This window comes from Loxodonta africana, chromosome 17 (assembly GCF_030014295.1).
Source record: "Loxodonta africana isolate mLoxAfr1 chromosome 17, mLoxAfr1.hap2, whole genome shotgun sequence".
Taxonomy (NCBI): Eukaryota; Metazoa; Chordata; class Mammalia; order Proboscidea; family Elephantidae; genus Loxodonta; species Loxodonta africana.
Window position 1 is genome coordinate 66125555 of NC_087358.1, and position 16817 is coordinate 66142371.

Consider the following 16817-nt stretch of genomic DNA (forward strand, 5'->3'; position numbering starts at 1 on the left):
AACAATTTCAGGTCATCGTCTCTATGATGATAAATGCCATGTAAAATAAGATAGTCAAAATAAAGACACAGAAGGAACCACGGACGGTCAGACTGAGCGATCTCTCAAGTTTCTCCTGCCTCTGCAATTCTAGGATTCCAAACTCGTTCAAAGATTTTCCATCTTTTCTTCAATAGAACCCCTCACTTCCACCAAAAATATTTGGAGCATGCTCTAAGTGCAAAACCAAAATGAATTCATTATTATAAACATGTTCATGGCTACCCAGCACTGTGACACCATGTGTTCTGAATACAACTGCACTCCATAGGGTTTTCAAGGCTTTTGGAAGCAGATCGCCAGGCCTGTCTTCTAAAGTGCCTTTGGGTGTGTTCAAACACGCCAACCTTCTGGTCGAGCGCTTATCCATTTGCGACGCCCACGGACTCTTATTATAAACATTTTCATGGCTATACCACACTATGTAAATAGAGAACCCTCCTCAGTTACCTGTCCATAATATTGCTAAAAATAGCTGAATTCACAGATCACCACATGGAAAATGTCTATTCTCCATCCTATATGCACCTAGTGGGCTGACAGGTGGGCAGGTATTCCTGTGGCTATGCAGAGGTCATTACGAATTGCAGAGGTGAGAATTGGTGAGAAACGGTTGTGCCAGCCCAACCCTATTGCTGCTTTGACAAAACAGTGTGTTCCCGCCGTGTTGACAGTAGACAAACTATTTGTACAAGTCACACTGTCGGTAAAAGCTCCAGTTCTTTGGAAAATTACATTGAGGATCCTGCTGAGGGAAAAACAGCACTGTGGTTCTGCCTGCTGTAATTATCTTAATTAGAATTTTTACATCATGAAGTTTACAGACATCCAGCATAGAAGTATAAATAGGGAATCAGCTAGAATAATGGAATTTCTCTAATGAAACTAGCCAGGTTTCTGATTGCTGCGCTGTAATTTAATCCCTGGATAAACATTATTTATCTAGGTCTGGCCTCCTGATAAAGAATTACATAGTGCCCTTGCAGGCTGATGACTTCACCTGCCCCTTGGGACATCAGAATAGCCACTGTTTACCTTCTTCATATTGCCCCCCAGTTTGGGGTATGGTGGTTTGTTCACTCTGTTCCAGTCAACAGGGACTTTAATCTTTTCATAGAGTTGGAAGATGACCAGGGCATCTGATAAGTCACTGAACAAAAACAAACACAAAAAGAATGCTCAGATACCCAATTTTTAGGATGGGCCTACAGTGGGCCAAAAACGAAAACAAACAAACAAAAACAAACCCACGTTGTTGTCGAGTCAATTCCAACTCACAGCGACCCCATAGGACAGAGTAGAACTGTCCCATAGGGTTTCCAAGGAGTGGCTGGTGGATGTAAACTGCCAACTTTTTGGTTAGCAGCCCAACACCATGCCACCAGGGCTCGAGGTACTTCTTTACGTATTAGCTCGAGGCACATTCACACAACCCTGCAAAACTGGCATTAGTAGTTCCATCTTTAGAGGTGAAGAAAGTACAACTCAGGGAAATCCAGGCATATACCAAGGGCTCCCCAGGTGTGACTACCTATGCCCTGTCACCAAGACATGCTGCCTCCAGGAAAAGGAATGTGGCTCTAACAAATGGCACAAACAATAAAACAGTTGCCTTCAAGCTGATTCCAACTCGTGGCAACCCCACGTGTGTCAGAGTAAAGCCGCGCTCCATAAAGTTTTCAAGGGATGATTTTTCAGAAGTTGATTGCCACGCATTTCTTCTGAGGTGCTTTTGGGTAGACTCGACCCTTCAACCTATCAGTTAGCAGCCAAGTGCATTATGGGGACTAGAAGATACTTAACAACTGCAAATTTAACATTTATTGTTTTAACTGCTCGTAAGTTAAAGTTATAGGCTTGTGACATGTAGTAAGCACATCATTTGGCTGAAGCATGCCTTTGTTTTAGACCCCCAGCGAGGCTGGTGTATGGAAGTGGGTTTCTCAGCTGAATGCCCAGCACACACAGCTCAATTGGGCACTGTTTTCCCTTCTCGTCAAAGTACACACATTTTTGTGACGAGAATTATGCACCACAAAGCTATTTGGAACTCTGAGGATGTTCTAAGGTCTCTGCGTTTCATATTAAAGATGAGAATCCAAATATTCTTACCTGTACAAATGATTGACTCGAGGGTTCACTCCCAAGGAGTTCATCCAGTTCCTAAATGTCCGCTCCTCCCTCGTCTCACCTAAATGAACAAAGACCAGGGATCTTTCAAACCCAACTAGTTGCTGCTGAGTTTATTCTGAATCATGGTGACCCTATGGGTGACAGAGTAGAATTGTGCTCCGTGGAATTTTCAATGGATGATTTTTCAAAAGTAGATTGCCAGGTCTTTCTTCCGAGGCACGTCTGGATGAACTCAAACTTCCAACCTTTCGGTTAGCAGCTCAGTGCTTAACCATTTGCACAACAGGACTGCCTAAGTTCAACTAAAGAGGTCATTAAAAACTGAAAGGAGAATGAAAAAAAAAGGTAAATAAAATAAACCTGGTGGCACAATGGTTAAGTGCTTGGCTACTAACGGAAAGGTTGGCAGTGGGAACCCATCAGCTGCTCCGCAGGAGAAAAGACACGGGGATCTGTTCCGATACAGACTACAGCCTTGGGAACCCTCTGGGGCAGTTCTACTCTATCCTATAGGTTTGCTAGGAGTCGGAATTGTCTCGAGGGCACACAACAATAACAAAATAAACCTTAATGAGTTTGGTTAAGGGCTGCTATTCTATGCTTATTTGTTCAATTCAATTTAACATGTATTTCTAAGATGCCTAGTAGTATTGCACGAGATACCCTGTGGGGAAACTGTTCGAAATTTGTCTTCACAGGCTTCCATTTTTTCTGGGTAAACAAGAAATATAAGACACCAAGCTACTGGAGATCACGCAAGCTAGAGGCCTAAGATATGAGGCAGCCACATTCGATATCTAAGTTGAAACAGGGGAAAAAATACCAGTAAAACCAGTTGCCCTCGAGTCAACTCCAACGTATGGTGACCCCATGTGTGTCAGAGTAGAGCTGTGCTCCACAGGGTTTTAAATGGCTGAATTTTCAGAAGTAGATCACCAGGCCCTTCTTCCGAGGTACCTCTGGATGGACTCAGACCTTCAACTTTTTGGTTAGCAGCTGAGTGTGCTAACTGTTTGTACCTCCCAGGAACTCTGGGGAAATAATGTTATTGTTGTTGGGTGCCACCGAATCAATTCTGACTCACAGCAACCCCATGTGATAGAGCAGAACTGGCCCACAGGGCTTCCTAGGCTATCATCTTTGTGGGAACAGATTGCCAGGTCTTTCTTCTGCACAGCAGCTGGGTAGGTTTGAACCTCCAACCTCTCAGTCAGCAGCCGAGCACATAACTGTTGTGCCACCAGGGGGAAAACAGTGTGGATTAAATCTGGAGGGAATGTGCTTTGAGCTTCACCTTAAAGGGCTAGTAAATCTGGCTAGGAGAGAGGAGAGAATTTGGGGGGATGGAGCGGGGTGGGGTAGGAAGTGGTGCAGATATGAACACAAAGGGGCGGCAGGCAAGGCCTCCATCAATCACGTCAGGAACGGACGGGCCAGGGATCCATGCTATACAGGACACGGAGATACGGCGTCCAGAGCCTGAAACCGGGGTCAGGGCCGTCTGAAGGCCAGGTAGCAGATTTTGCACTTGATGTATTAGACAACGTCCTTCATGATAGATTTTTTTTTTAATACTATAATAAATTCTTGAGCAGGGCATAGATACAAGGCAAGCCGAATTGCGATGTGCCTGCGGCAGTGTGCAGACTGATTGGAAGGTGGGATGAATATAAACTAAACACACAGAAGGGCTAGTGCTTGGCACTGGGGCCCACTCAAAGGCTTGATGAATGGAGGAACAAGCCCCTGGGACCAACTGAAATAATCGGCATATGAGGTAATAAGCGTCCAGGAGAGCAGAAAGGGAAAACAATAATCTCAGAGACATAGCAGAGGAAGAATTATTAGTATTTCTGGGTTTACTAGATAGAAGGGTGAAGTAGGAATTGAAGTGGAACTCAAGGTCTAGGGTTTTAGTAACTAAAAGAAAAATGGTCTGATGGATGGAAATGGAGAATTTCTAAAGGGGAGCTGATGGGAGGGGGGTGGAGTAAGGGCTGGAGGGGAAAAGGCAGTAAAAATGAGTTGATGACGACTCATGGTGACCCCACGTGTATCGGTGTAGTGCTCCACAGGATTTTCAATGGCTGGTTTTTGGAAGTAGATCACCAGGCCTTTCTTCTGTGTGACCTCTGGGTGGACTCCAACCCCTAACCTTTCTGTTAGCATAGAGTGTGTTAAACATTCATACCACCAAGGGACTCTGGAAAGGCAATGGGGGAGCTTGCAGGCGCGTGCCGTCTGGTTGACTTTCAACTTATAGCGATCCCATCTGACAGAGTAGGGCTGCCCCATAGGGTTTCCTACACTGTAATCTTTACAGAAGCAGATTGCCAGGTCTTTCCTCCACGGAGTCACTGGCTGGGTTTAAACCGCCAGCCTTTCTGTTGGGAGCTGAGCGCCTAACTGTTGCACCACTAATTCCATTTTGTATGTGTTGAATTTCAAGTGATAGTGAAGGGCCCTAGAAGCAGCTGGAAATGGGTGATTAGAGGGCTTAATGGAAGTCACCAAAATATACAGATCCCTGGCCGTGATTTATCAAACGGCACGAACACAGCAGTGCTGGGACAGGGATTGACACTGCATGTCCGGCTGGAGGAAAGCACTGCTGGAAAAGGATCAGCCAGTACTTGAGATCTGGATTTCCTTGCTTCGGTGATATTAATTCTTATTTCAATACTAGGATTAGTTCATGATGGGAAAAAATGAAATAGAAGTAAACATCTCTGGCACTGTTATCTGCTAGGGGCTGACTAAAGCTATATGCTTTTCCCCCAGTGTCTGGGCATTAACCCCAAAACCACAAATGTCAGGGATTTTGCCTCAAAATAGCATTCTGTGCCCCCATAATCCAAAACCGAATGAATAAAACGAAACCAAAAAACTCAGTATCTGTTAGCTTATCTAAGTCAAATATTTTTAGTGATAACTGGTTGCAATTTCTTGCCTCCAGGAATTAACACTCAGTCCATTAAGTGTATAAATTAGGTTTTGGGGACTCAGGGTTTATTTCATCCGATCATTAATATATTGTCTCCCCTAAATCATTTAGTTCTGATAATGGATGCAGCCTATGTATAATGGATGTGATATAATGGTATTTAATTATTCCTGCTTGGCTGTAATTGACTTGATTAATCTGTTTATTCTCTTTGTTATTCTCTTTGTTACTAGAGAATTGATGACCTGTTTGCAGGTCTTTCCCAGCTGTGTGAAGGGTCTGCATTTGCTTGGGAGGTGATTTTGAACTGCCATTGAATTAGAATTGTGAGTGCTTGTCCTAACATCTTAAGCAACCTTTTACCTTCAAGAGCCCCCCAGTCGATGTCCTGGTTCTCTGGTTTGTGCAGGGCAGGGTATCTGTTGAAGAGGTTGGCAATGAAGGCCAGGTTCAGCTTGGGATTCCCTCGGACCACATCAGTGGCTGTGACAAACTGCCGGCAGCCCAGCCTCTCTGCCTGCTGCAGCATACACTCTGCTCGCTGGATGTCATCCTTCTCCTGCAGTGAACAAGGAGGGCGCAAGGCTGGGTCAAGGTCACCACGTAGACCGTGAAAAAGAAGCAAGCATCTTACCAAAACCCTTAGTGTTTATCTAAGGTAGCCACTTAATGTTTTCTGCCGTAGAGATGGCCCTGACTCAGGCAATCCCATGCACAATGGAACAAAACACTGCCTGGTCCTGCACCCATTCCCAGTATTGGGTGCAGATCAGACAGTGTTCCATTGTGAACCATACGGTTTTCACTGGCTCACTTTCAGAAGTAAATTTGCAGGCCCTTCTTCCTAGTCCGTTTGAGTCTGGAAGCTCTGCTGAAACCTGTTCAGCATCACAGCAACACGCAACCTCCACCGACAGATGGGGGGTGGCTGCTCATGAGGTGCACTGGTGGGGACTCAAACCTGGGTCTCTACCCTGGGAGATGAGAATTCTACACTGAACCCCCATGGCCTCATTAACACAACATGTTGCCCCCACAGACTTTTAATCACAGCACGCTATTACTTAAATTTGCCTGAAGTCAAAATCAGAAAATCACACATAAAAGGAATCTTAGAAGTTAAGGCACTGAGTCCTCCCAGCTCTTTACGAGATCATTTCAGATAAATGGTTGGCTGCCCTGTTTTTAAAGCGATTCAGTGGATTCCATAATCTTATCATTTACATTGGTCTTATTTTCAACTATTAGGTTCCCTCTTTATTATTTTCTTAAACAGACTTCATGAGATTTTGTCCGCCAAAATATTTATTTATTAAGTAATCATTTACATTAGTTCAAAGATAACCTATACCTGCCAGTAAGGTCTGTCAGTATGAGATAACCACCTTTCCCACTCCGAGTTGGTATACTTGCAGCCCAAGCAAAATACACTTGATTATTACTGGGCTGAGGGTTGGGGACCATGGTCTCGGGGGACACCTATCTCAAGTAGTATAACATAGTTTATGAAGAAAATGTTCTACATCCTACTTTGGTCAGTAGTGTCTGGGGTCTTAAAAGCCTGTGAGCAGCCATCTAAGATGCTCCACTGGTCCCACCCCATCTGGAGCAAGGAATAATGAAGAAAACCAAAGACACAAGGAAAAGATTAGTCCAAAGGACTGATGGACCACAACTACCACAGCCTCCACCACACCGAGTCCAGCACAACTAGATGGTGCCTGGCTACTACCACTGACTGCTCTGACAGAGATCACAACAGAGGGCCCAGGACAGAGTTGGAGAAAAATTGAGAACAAAATCCTAACTCACAAAAAGACCAGACTTGCTGGTCTGACAGAAACTGGAGAAACCCCAGGAATATGGCCCCCGACACCCTTTTAACTCAGTACCGAAGTTGCTCCTGAGGTTCACCCTTCAGCCAAAGATTGGACAGACCCATAAAACAATAATACAGGTAGCTCAGCCATGTATACGAGACTAAATGGGCCCACCAGCCCACAGGCAAGGGCAAGAAGGGAGGAGGGGACAGGAAAATTGGATGAATGGAAACGAGGAACCCAAGGGGAGAAGGGGAGAATGTTGACACATCGCAGGGTCAGCAACCAATGTCGCAAAACAATGTGTATTAATTATTTAAAGAGAAACTAATTTGCCCTGCAAACCTTCATCTAAAGCACAAAAAAAGAAAAAAATGAACTTGATTATTTAGTTAGCCTATAAAATATTATTGATAAATACATAATATCACTTAGGCTTTTGCAGACTTCAGATTGAGTCTATTCAAATAGTTCTAGAAAATCCCCAGTCATTTGTAAACAAGAAGAGTAAATTTTGTTGAAATATGATCCCCTGTTCTGAAAGATCTTAAGAGTCTACGAAATTACCAATGTTCTGAAAACAGAACTTTAAACGAGAATTACTTCTCAATGTGATGCTTTACTAAATAACACTATACATTTCATGAGCTTCCCTTCTCATTTAGGGGTAAGTTAACTCCACTATCAACTCATTGGATTTAACACCAATGACATTAAATCAGGCACAGAAATGGGTAAGGTGACTTGATAAGATCAATTTTAAAGTGGAAAAACTGATGTTTTAACATTCAGACGCTTGCTGTGCCCACTGTGATTTTAAGGGTCCTCAAACCAGACTCTTCTGAGAACTCACAAGATCCTGTCCAGTTCCTTTCCCCCATTACCCTCAATGGTGTAGTGAGGCAGCGTGGTGGCTGGGTAAATTTTGGAGCCAGATACCACGCACTAGCTCTGGGGCCATGAACTAACTATTAGCTTCTCTGACCTTCTGTTTTCTCAGCTATAAAACAGAGTTAATAATGCCTACTTCAGTGATATTTGTGGGATTAGAGGTAGTGTGTGTGATATGCACAGCATGGCACTTGGCACAGAGCAGAACTCAGCAAGCGGAAGTGATGTGGACTGCTGTGACTAAGAGAAAAGAGCCCCAGCCTGGAATCACATTAACTACCAATCACGTTATCCTGAATATATTAACGAACCCTTCATTTGGGTCACAGTTTTTTCCCTCTCTAAAAAGGGAATTTATTTATTTGTATAAATATCCCATCTCTCTCCAGAAATAAGATTCCAATACCTAAAAAAGGAAAAAAATACTACTTCTTGGAACTATACCACAAAAACAAAACAAAATCTGTTGCCGTCAAGTCGATTTTGACTCATGGCGACCCCATGTGTTACAGAGTAAAACTACTCCGTAGGGTTTTCTCGGCTGTGATCTTTATGGAATCAGATTGCTGGGCCTTTCTTCTGCAGTACCACTGGGTGGGTTTGAACCACCAACCTTTAGGTTAGCAGCTAATCACAAATCACCCAGAGGTCTTCTTGGTGCTGTAGAGACTATTAAATGATGAGACACATACAGAACTGGTAGTGTGGTGGATGGCACGTAATTAGTATTAGTTTCTTTCCTTCCTGAAGGTTTTTTTTCCCCCCTCAGATTCAATTTCCCACAATTATTATCTAAAACTGTGGGTTTTACCAGGCACACTTAGCTTGAAACAGAATGCCCCAACTCATGATTGTCTGGGGTCTTAAAAGCCTGTGAGCAGCCATCTAAGATACTCCACTGGTCCTACACCATCTGGAGCAAGGAATAATGAAGAAAACCAAAGACACAAGGAAAGGATTAGTCCAAAGGACTAATGGACCACAACTACTACAGCCTCCACCACACCGAGTCCAGCACAACTAGATGGTGCCTGGCTACCACCACTGACTGTTCTGACAGGAATCACAATAGAGGGCCCAGAACAGAGCTGGAGAAAAATGTAGAACAAAATTCTAACTCAGAAAGAAAGACCAGACTTGCCGGTCTGACAGAGACTGGAGAAACTGTGAGAGTATGGCCCCTGGACACCCTTTCAGCTCAGTAATGAAGTCACTCCTGAGGTTCACCCTTCAGCCAAAGATTGGACAGTATAAAAGAAAATGAGACTAAAGGGGTGCACCAGCCCAGGGGCAAGGACTAGAAGGTAGGAGGGAACAGGAAAGCTGGTAATAGGGAACCCAACTTCGAGAAGGTAGAGTGTTGACATGTCATGGGGTTGTTAACCAACGTCATAAAATGATATGTGTACTAACTGTTTAATGAGAAACTAGTTTGTTCTGTAAACCTTCATCGAAAGTACAAAAAAAAAAAAAGAAATGCCCACTCATGGAATTCCAGAGTCTGTGCTACTCAGAGTGAAGGAACGGTTAACTATGGAGGGCAGCCTGCGTTCTCTACACACACCTTGGGACGCATACTTACCCTCAGTCCTGACATGTCAATGACAACAGCAGGAATACCTTCCTCATCTCCTTTTGGGGCCACCTGTTCAAGCAGGTGGTAATAAGCTTTTGAGTCCTGTGAGAAATTAAGAAATCACAATTTCAAAACAGTGCAGCTAATTACATACTTAGCGTGGCAGTAATTTCTCAAAAGCAAACATACTTTATTTCTCATTTGACTACCATTCAAGAATATAACTTAATTAACAAAGCTAGAAACACATTCACTGATTTGCATTTTCTATTTGTCTGCTGGCATAACATATTGGGTTCTCTTTTTAAAAGGAAACAATTAAAAGTACGGGACATACACAAAATGCAGCCCATAGAAACAGATTCTATTCTGTTGTCCTTAGGGGAGAAAAACAATTAATTTATGCGTATTAAATTGTAGACAGGAAAAATATATACCTTTATATTGCTGTAGAAGTCAGTCAGCTAAGGTTTAAAAAAAAAAAGAAGTGACAGAAAAAGAAAGGAGAAGTTTAAAGCACATTTTAAAAATGCATTTAAGTGGACAATCAGCAAAAGAAAAGATTTCAAAGACGGAAGGCTGAAGCGTTAACAGGCAGTCTTTGCATAAAAGGAGAGAGATTAAGATGATAAGTGCGTTTAGTGTTTATCTAGAGGCTAGAAAAAAAGGTTAAATTTAGTTATAGGAGATTGAATTTAGGTATTGAATTCTCAGGTTTTCTAGATTCTGGAAATAAGCTTATTGACAAAAAGAATTCTCAGAATCATCATCTCAGAACTATAAACTTATTCTCGTGCAATGAAACAATACAACATTTCAGGTAATTTATTTAAATCATTTAAAGGCATCTTAATTTCTCTTAAAGACTGACACATCAGCTGTTGCTTTGTTTGTTTCTAAAACCAGGCAGGTACCAGGGCAGGTAGAGCACTGCTCACCCCTGTGACATCAGAGAGATGAGGGACAGCGGCCGTGGCTGTGAGCCATTGATGCTGTGCCCCCGGGGAAACTGATTTTCATCTCTTTCCTTTCTACGCCCCCACCCCTTACTTGTTTTGTTGTTGTTGTCACTATTGTGAACTCTGTGAAAGTTCCGTGCAGATGCTAGGCACATATAAAATCTGCCCACCTCATTTCGCCTGACCCCTAATAAACCTTTCTCACCCATTCTTACATGGCGCTCTTTCTCCTCTTGCCAACTTATAATCAGTCTCCCCATGTTTGCCCACTGTGATAGTTAATGTTGTGTATCAACTTGGCTGGGCCATGATTCTCAGTGGTTTGGCAGTTATGTTATGATGCAGTTATCTTCCATTTTGTGATATAATGTCATCACCTCCGTGATGTGATCTGATGTGATCAGCCAATCAGTTGAAGGGGAATTTCCTCAGGGGTGTGACCTGCATACAGTATGTATGGACATTCTGGCAAACCTCACTGGCTTTTGCCCACTCTGGATCCTATATCTGGTCCATCATCCTCTGACCTACGGTTTTTGGGACTTGAGCCAGTGGCCTGCCACATTGCCTCCCAGTCTTCGGATTTGTCGGCCTCTGCAACCAGGGAGCCAGCAGCCTGCCGTCTTATCTGCTGATCTTGAGTTCATCAGCCCCAGCTCTGTGTGAGTCAGGACAAACCTCCAGCCTGACACCTGACCTGTGGACTTAGGACTTGCCAGGCTCTACAAGCATGTGAGCATTTCGTTGAGATAAATCTCTCTCTCTCTAACCCGGCTTAAGACATCAGCTCTGTGTTTAAGGGCCCCTCCAGAGGTGCTGTCCCTGGGTAGTGCTGCCATGGGGCACAGTTCTACCCAGACCCACATGAGGTTACATGAGTCAGAATTGCCTAGAGGGCAACCGGGTGGTGTTTATTGTTGTTCCAGAGTGCTGGCACTCAGACCCACATGTGACAGCACAGACCTCAACCAGAAGGGGCTGCACCCTGAGAACAGAACCACCACCAGGTAAGTGCTCAGCTTGCCCTTTTCTACCTCATACAGATACTTTCCAAAGTCCAAAACAATTGCCCTAGAAAACATAGCCTTTTAGCGATGGGAAATCAGGCAAGTTTACAGCTGAGATCAGGCAGCCTAATTTTAGCAGAACAGTTTTGAAACTGCAGAGCTTATCTGGTGAGCACAACCAGAGACCATCACGTCCAGCTCCTGCTAAGCCCGTGCTTGCTGGGCAGTGCTAGAAGAGTGTTCATAACCAGTGAAAGTTGAAGCTGAATGACTCTGGAATTGTTAGCATAGGTCCTAAGCAAAGGGGGCTCTTCCATCTACAAGCTTAGCTCTTAACTGGCATTGTGCATAGCGGGCCCTGAGTCCATGTTGCACTCCAGGGGAAGGTGTCACTCACAGAACGATAAACCTAGGTCGGCTTTGGTGGCTTACATGCCTTTCTTCTGACTCTTACTCTTTAGAAAACATTTCTTTAACTTTTAGGAAAGAAGAGACCAAAATGTTTTCCTAGAATCTCACGCCATGGGCTGCTAGGAACTGCTTTCTGACGTTCTTTCCTGCTCCTTAAGCCCTTTCTATCTTGGTCCACCTATTGTCAACGCAAACAGCTGTTTCCTTTCACCTCAACATGGAACTTTTCATAAACTTGACAGCCACAGTGTATGCCTCCCTCAACGTCTTCCCTTCTGGATCTCTTTTTTAGGATCGATTGTGTCTTCTACATGCTCTGGGATAAATTCTCATTGCAGAGGGTTCCACAATCATTATCATTTTTTTCTTTTTCCTTCTGCTTTGTACTAGTTTTTTTTTTTTTTTTTAACTATTAGACTTTTTTTTTTAGAGCAGTTAAAGTTTACAGAAAAATTAAGCAGAAAAAGTAGAGATTCCCATATGCCCCCTTCTCCCCCTACACAGTTTCCTTTGTTATTAACACTCTGCATTAGTGTGCTACGACTGCTCTGCATGACACTGTAATGGCGGATACATGACATGATCCATTTGCTAAAACCTGTAGGACTGTACAACACACAGTGAATCCTAATGTAACTAGGACTTCACTTAAGGATAATGTATCCACGTTGGTTCATCAATGACAACAAAGGCGCTGATCCCTTGCGTTCCACCTAGTCATTGCTTTCTCCTCTCCCCACCCCAACTCAATCCCTGGGGACCACTGGTCTTTTTATTGTCTGTATAGTTTTGCAATCATTATCTTTTAGAAATCACTCTGATTTCTACAAATGAAAAGCATTCAAGAAATTCTTGGGTCATTTTGGTGTCAAGTACATGGACCATGGAATCTGACTGCGTGGATGTAAATCACGGCCCTGTGTTACAGTACGTAAACTTGAACAAGTTACTTAAATTCTCTTTACCTCGGTTTCCTTATCTGCAAAATGGGAAGGTAATTATCCTTGTCTCATCCCTCATTGTGAGCGCTAAGTGAGTTAATACTTGTAAATAGAAGTCAGAACAGCACCTGGCACATAGTAGGCCCTGCATTTGCTATTTTAGTATAATTAGGAAATCCATCCTCATTTAATTTGTTTTAAAGGAATCCCCATCTGGTGCTTCTGTTTGTAAAACCAGGAAGGCTTTACAGTCCTCAACATACTCTCTGTCCTTGAGAAAACAGGGTCTTATCCCTGGCCCTGTGCCTGTCCTCCCTCTGGTCCCCCCACTTCCTGATATTGAAACTCCAAGGCAAACTCATCTTCCCTTGATGCTGCCCAGCTGCCAGGACTTTGGGCAGGTCTGTGTGGCTGGCTCAGTACTAGGGCTACAGACAGACTGATTAGAAAACAAGGAGCAGCCAAAACAGCACCAGGGGCTCACTAACTGAGCCGGGGTTATCAGAAGACAAGGCCCCAGATCTTTGTCTTTTTGCCATGAACACCCCGATTCCCCTTTAGGCGTCCACGGTACACGCCTCCTACCTTGATGTCAGAACTGAAGTTGCTGATTTTGCCACAGCCTGCGTTTTCCAGGTGGTAGTTTGCCCATCTCAGCAGGAGCTCCTCAGGGGACAGCTTCATCAGATTCTCCAGGCTCTCTCCCTCTCTCAAAAGAGCAACCAGAGCTGAGAAGTGCAAAAGCGGAAGACAAATAAATATAAGGGGGCAATGGAGGATTAGTACCAGCTTTCATTCAGCTCTGTTGGAAAGCTGAAGACAGCAAAATTATCTTCCTGGGGTAAAAGTACTTATAGCCTTGCCCACGGAATAAAGGCTTCATTAGTACCCCAGGGAGCCCTGGTGGCCCAATGGTTAAGTGCTGTGCTGCTTCCTGAAAGGTCGGGGGTTCATAGCCACCAGCCACTCTGCAGAAGAAAGATATGGCAGTCTGCTTCTGTAAAGATCACGGCCTTGGAAACCCTTTGGGCGGTTCTACTCTGTCCTATAGGGTTCGTTATGAGTTGGAATCAACTCAATGGCAACAGGTTTATTAGGATTCCCTAAAACATCAAAAATTGCCATTGAGTCAATTCTGACTCATGGGGACCCCATGTGTGTCAGAGTGGAAACGTGCTCCATAGGGTTTGCAATGGCTGACTTTTCAGAAGTAGATCACCAGGCTTTTCCTCAGTGGTACCTCTGGGTGGGCTTGTATCTCCAACTTTCCCATTAGTAGCTGAGCACTTAACTGTTCCCTAAAAGAAGGTGTAAAGTGTTGTGATATTATTTATTATCTCCGTTTTTCAGATGGAGAAGACAAGACACCAATGAATCTCAACGCTACGCCTAAGAACACTGCAGCAGAGCCATGACGACAGCCAGGACAATTAGCTTAGAATTCCTCGTTGGATCCCTCAGACCACATTTCATGAGAGGACGTTTTTGCTTTTAAAAGATCAATTCTGTAATAACGACAATGTTCTTTTGCCTGTTCCCGTAGGTGTTTTATATTTCAAATGCTTACCTGCATAATTACAGCCTCTAAAAATGTAAGCAACTCTTTTCTCTGTTTCCTTTGAAGAATATTTTTTGCTCAGCTAAAGGGTTTAAATTTAGCTGAGGTCATTATGTGCAAATCAATATTGTTTCTCCTGGGTTCTAAGATCTCTCTCTCTATATATTTTTTTAACTTTAAATTCTGTTTAGTATGCTGATTTTAAAGTTCTACCCTAGGATTCTTCACTGGTTATTGGGATTTGGACATATAAGTAAGGACTAAAAAAAAAAAAAAAAAAAAAGGACTAGATGTAACTAAAGATTGGACTTTGGCTACATATTTCATAGTGGTAGCATCTCTTTCTGAAGTCAAGGGTAACAATGTCTTTTGTGTGATGGAGCCCTGGTAGGGGAGTGGCTAAGAGCTGGGCTGTTAACCAAAAGGTCAGCAGTTCAACTCCACCAGCCACTGCTTGGAAACCCTATGGGGCAGTTCTGTTGTGTCCTATAGGGTCACTATGAGTCGGAATCGACTCCATGGCAACGGGTTTGGGTTTATCAAGGTCTACTACGTCTGTCTAATCAACTGGGCAACTGTTTGCATACAGATAGGATGGCGGGAGCAGAGAGAATAAAATTAGTAGCTACACATTTAGTCGAGAACTTTGAAACTCTACATGTCATTTTCTACAGCCTTGATAAGAAATATAACACATCAAGTCCTAATCCGAAGCAATTGCTCCAGTATATAAAGGTGGAATAGTTCATAAAATACAAGTTACGAGGACTCTTGTCTGTTATGAAGTATCTAAAGACAAATGAGCTCTCCAAGAAAAGCTTTTGCCGTTGGAGTCCCAGACAGCTAGCATGAGCTGTATGTTGTGAAAAAGCTATTAGTCAGTGATCACAAACAGCTTTTGCTCCCTTGTTTTAAAAGAAGGTCAGCATGGATAGAATCTGTTACATTAATACAATGGATTCAATATACCTTTGTATAATTTCCAAAACTTGAAAATTCTGAGCTCGACCATTCCTGATACCCTCCTCCTACCAACACACATATTAATAGAAAGCTACAACATGAATAATGTGAGACTTTTTTTGTACCTTCATTTCTGCTGAGTTCGATGTCAGCAAACAACCCAATCTTGATGACTTGCCACAGGAGCCCCAGGACCAGGTAAGGCTTCCCCTCCTTTAAGTCCTCAGCTCCTATGTTGACCACGTGGCACCCGATGGCTGAGGCAGAGTTCAGAGCCAGGTTCAAGTTTTCCTGAGGCAGAAAAGGTAAGCCAGTTTTGTTCTTTGACTTCACAGATGCCAAGTGATGATGATTACTGGCAAGAGTAACAATGTTTTCCTTCTGGAAAGTTCACAGGTCTAAGGCATTGTGTTCACTAGATGTTAATACTGAGAAAATGTGGTGGCAAACAACTAGAAGTGAAAATCCAGTAACCCAGACACTGGGTTGACACAGGGGGCACTCAATCAAACCGGCACCCAAAGTTGAAGATCATCCTGGTCAAGATGAAACCAGTGAGTCTAATTTTTCTCTTACTCTGTGATGGAGGCTGCACACTCAACATCCCCATTAGACTTGGGGGAAGTCATTGTCTTGTCACTGGCTGCCATTAATAACACAATTGTTGATGTAAATAAAGGTCATAAAACAGAGTAACAGAATAGCTGTTTGACTTGCACATTGGGTATTAAGGGAATAAAAAAGGTACCAATCAAGTTCTTGGAAAAGATGGGATGCTTTTAACTAGGACAATTAATATTGAGTATCCATAATATCTAGGAAACTCAAACAATTATATATATATATATATTTTTTTTAAACCCATTGCTGTCAAGTTGATTTTGAATCATGGCAACCCCATGTGTGTGAGAGTAGAACTGAGCTCCATAGGGTTTTCTTGGCTGTAATCTTTATGGAAGCAGATTGCCAGGACTTTCTTCCACGGCACCTTTTGGTTAGTAGCCAAGAGAACCTACTTATGCCACCCAGGGACCTATGCATACACACACATATATATAATAGGTTCTTTGGTTAACAGCAGTGCATAGAATGTAACTCACGGGCAGTCGGTGTGTCTGGTGTATGGGAATTATTTTAATGACCAATTAAAAACAAGCAAATTAAAAAAAAACAAACCCAGAGCAACAACAACGAAAAACCCAGGCCACCAGCAAATTCGGAAGGGGAATTGTCAGAAGAAAAGCGAGCTCTCCTTTAGTGTGCAGCTGAAGTGATGAGTAAGAAATACTATTTCTATTTACAGCCAAGGTTACGAGTAAATTTGACATTACGTGCATTTATATGTCTAATCGTTGTTCTCAGTTTGATCACCACTTCAGTTTGAGAAGTACACAGGCCTGCTTAAATCCAAACAGAAAATTATACGTTGAAGCTAACTTAAGAAGTGAGGAAGAGCTTCTGAGCAAGAGGATAGCACTCATGTTAAAACATTGGAATGGAACCCAGAGAGGCAGCTCACTTGCTGCTGGTTACTGCCCCAGCTAACCACCAAACTGAAGGCGTAAAAGCAGGTTA

At 43.1% G+C, this 16817-nt stretch overlaps 1 protein-coding gene across 1 annotated transcript in view; it reads right to left on the reverse strand.

Annotated features, from left to right (window-relative positions):
* Positions 1-16817, reverse strand: part of LCP1 (lymphocyte cytosolic protein 1) — a 65534-nt gene that overhangs the window by 16570 nt on the left and 32147 nt on the right. Inside the window, exons 7-12 of the mRNA XM_023551298.2 lie at positions 15368-15533; positions 13307-13449; positions 9410-9505; positions 5480-5675; positions 2152-2230; positions 1075-1189 (exon numbers count right to left, since the gene is read on the reverse strand). Of these exons, the coding sequence (XP_023407066.1) occupies positions 1075-1189; positions 2152-2230; positions 5480-5675; positions 9410-9505; positions 13307-13449; positions 15368-15533 (795 nt within the window). The remainder of the gene's footprint in view (positions 1-1074; positions 1190-2151; positions 2231-5479; positions 5676-9409; positions 9506-13306; positions 13450-15367; positions 15534-16817) is intronic.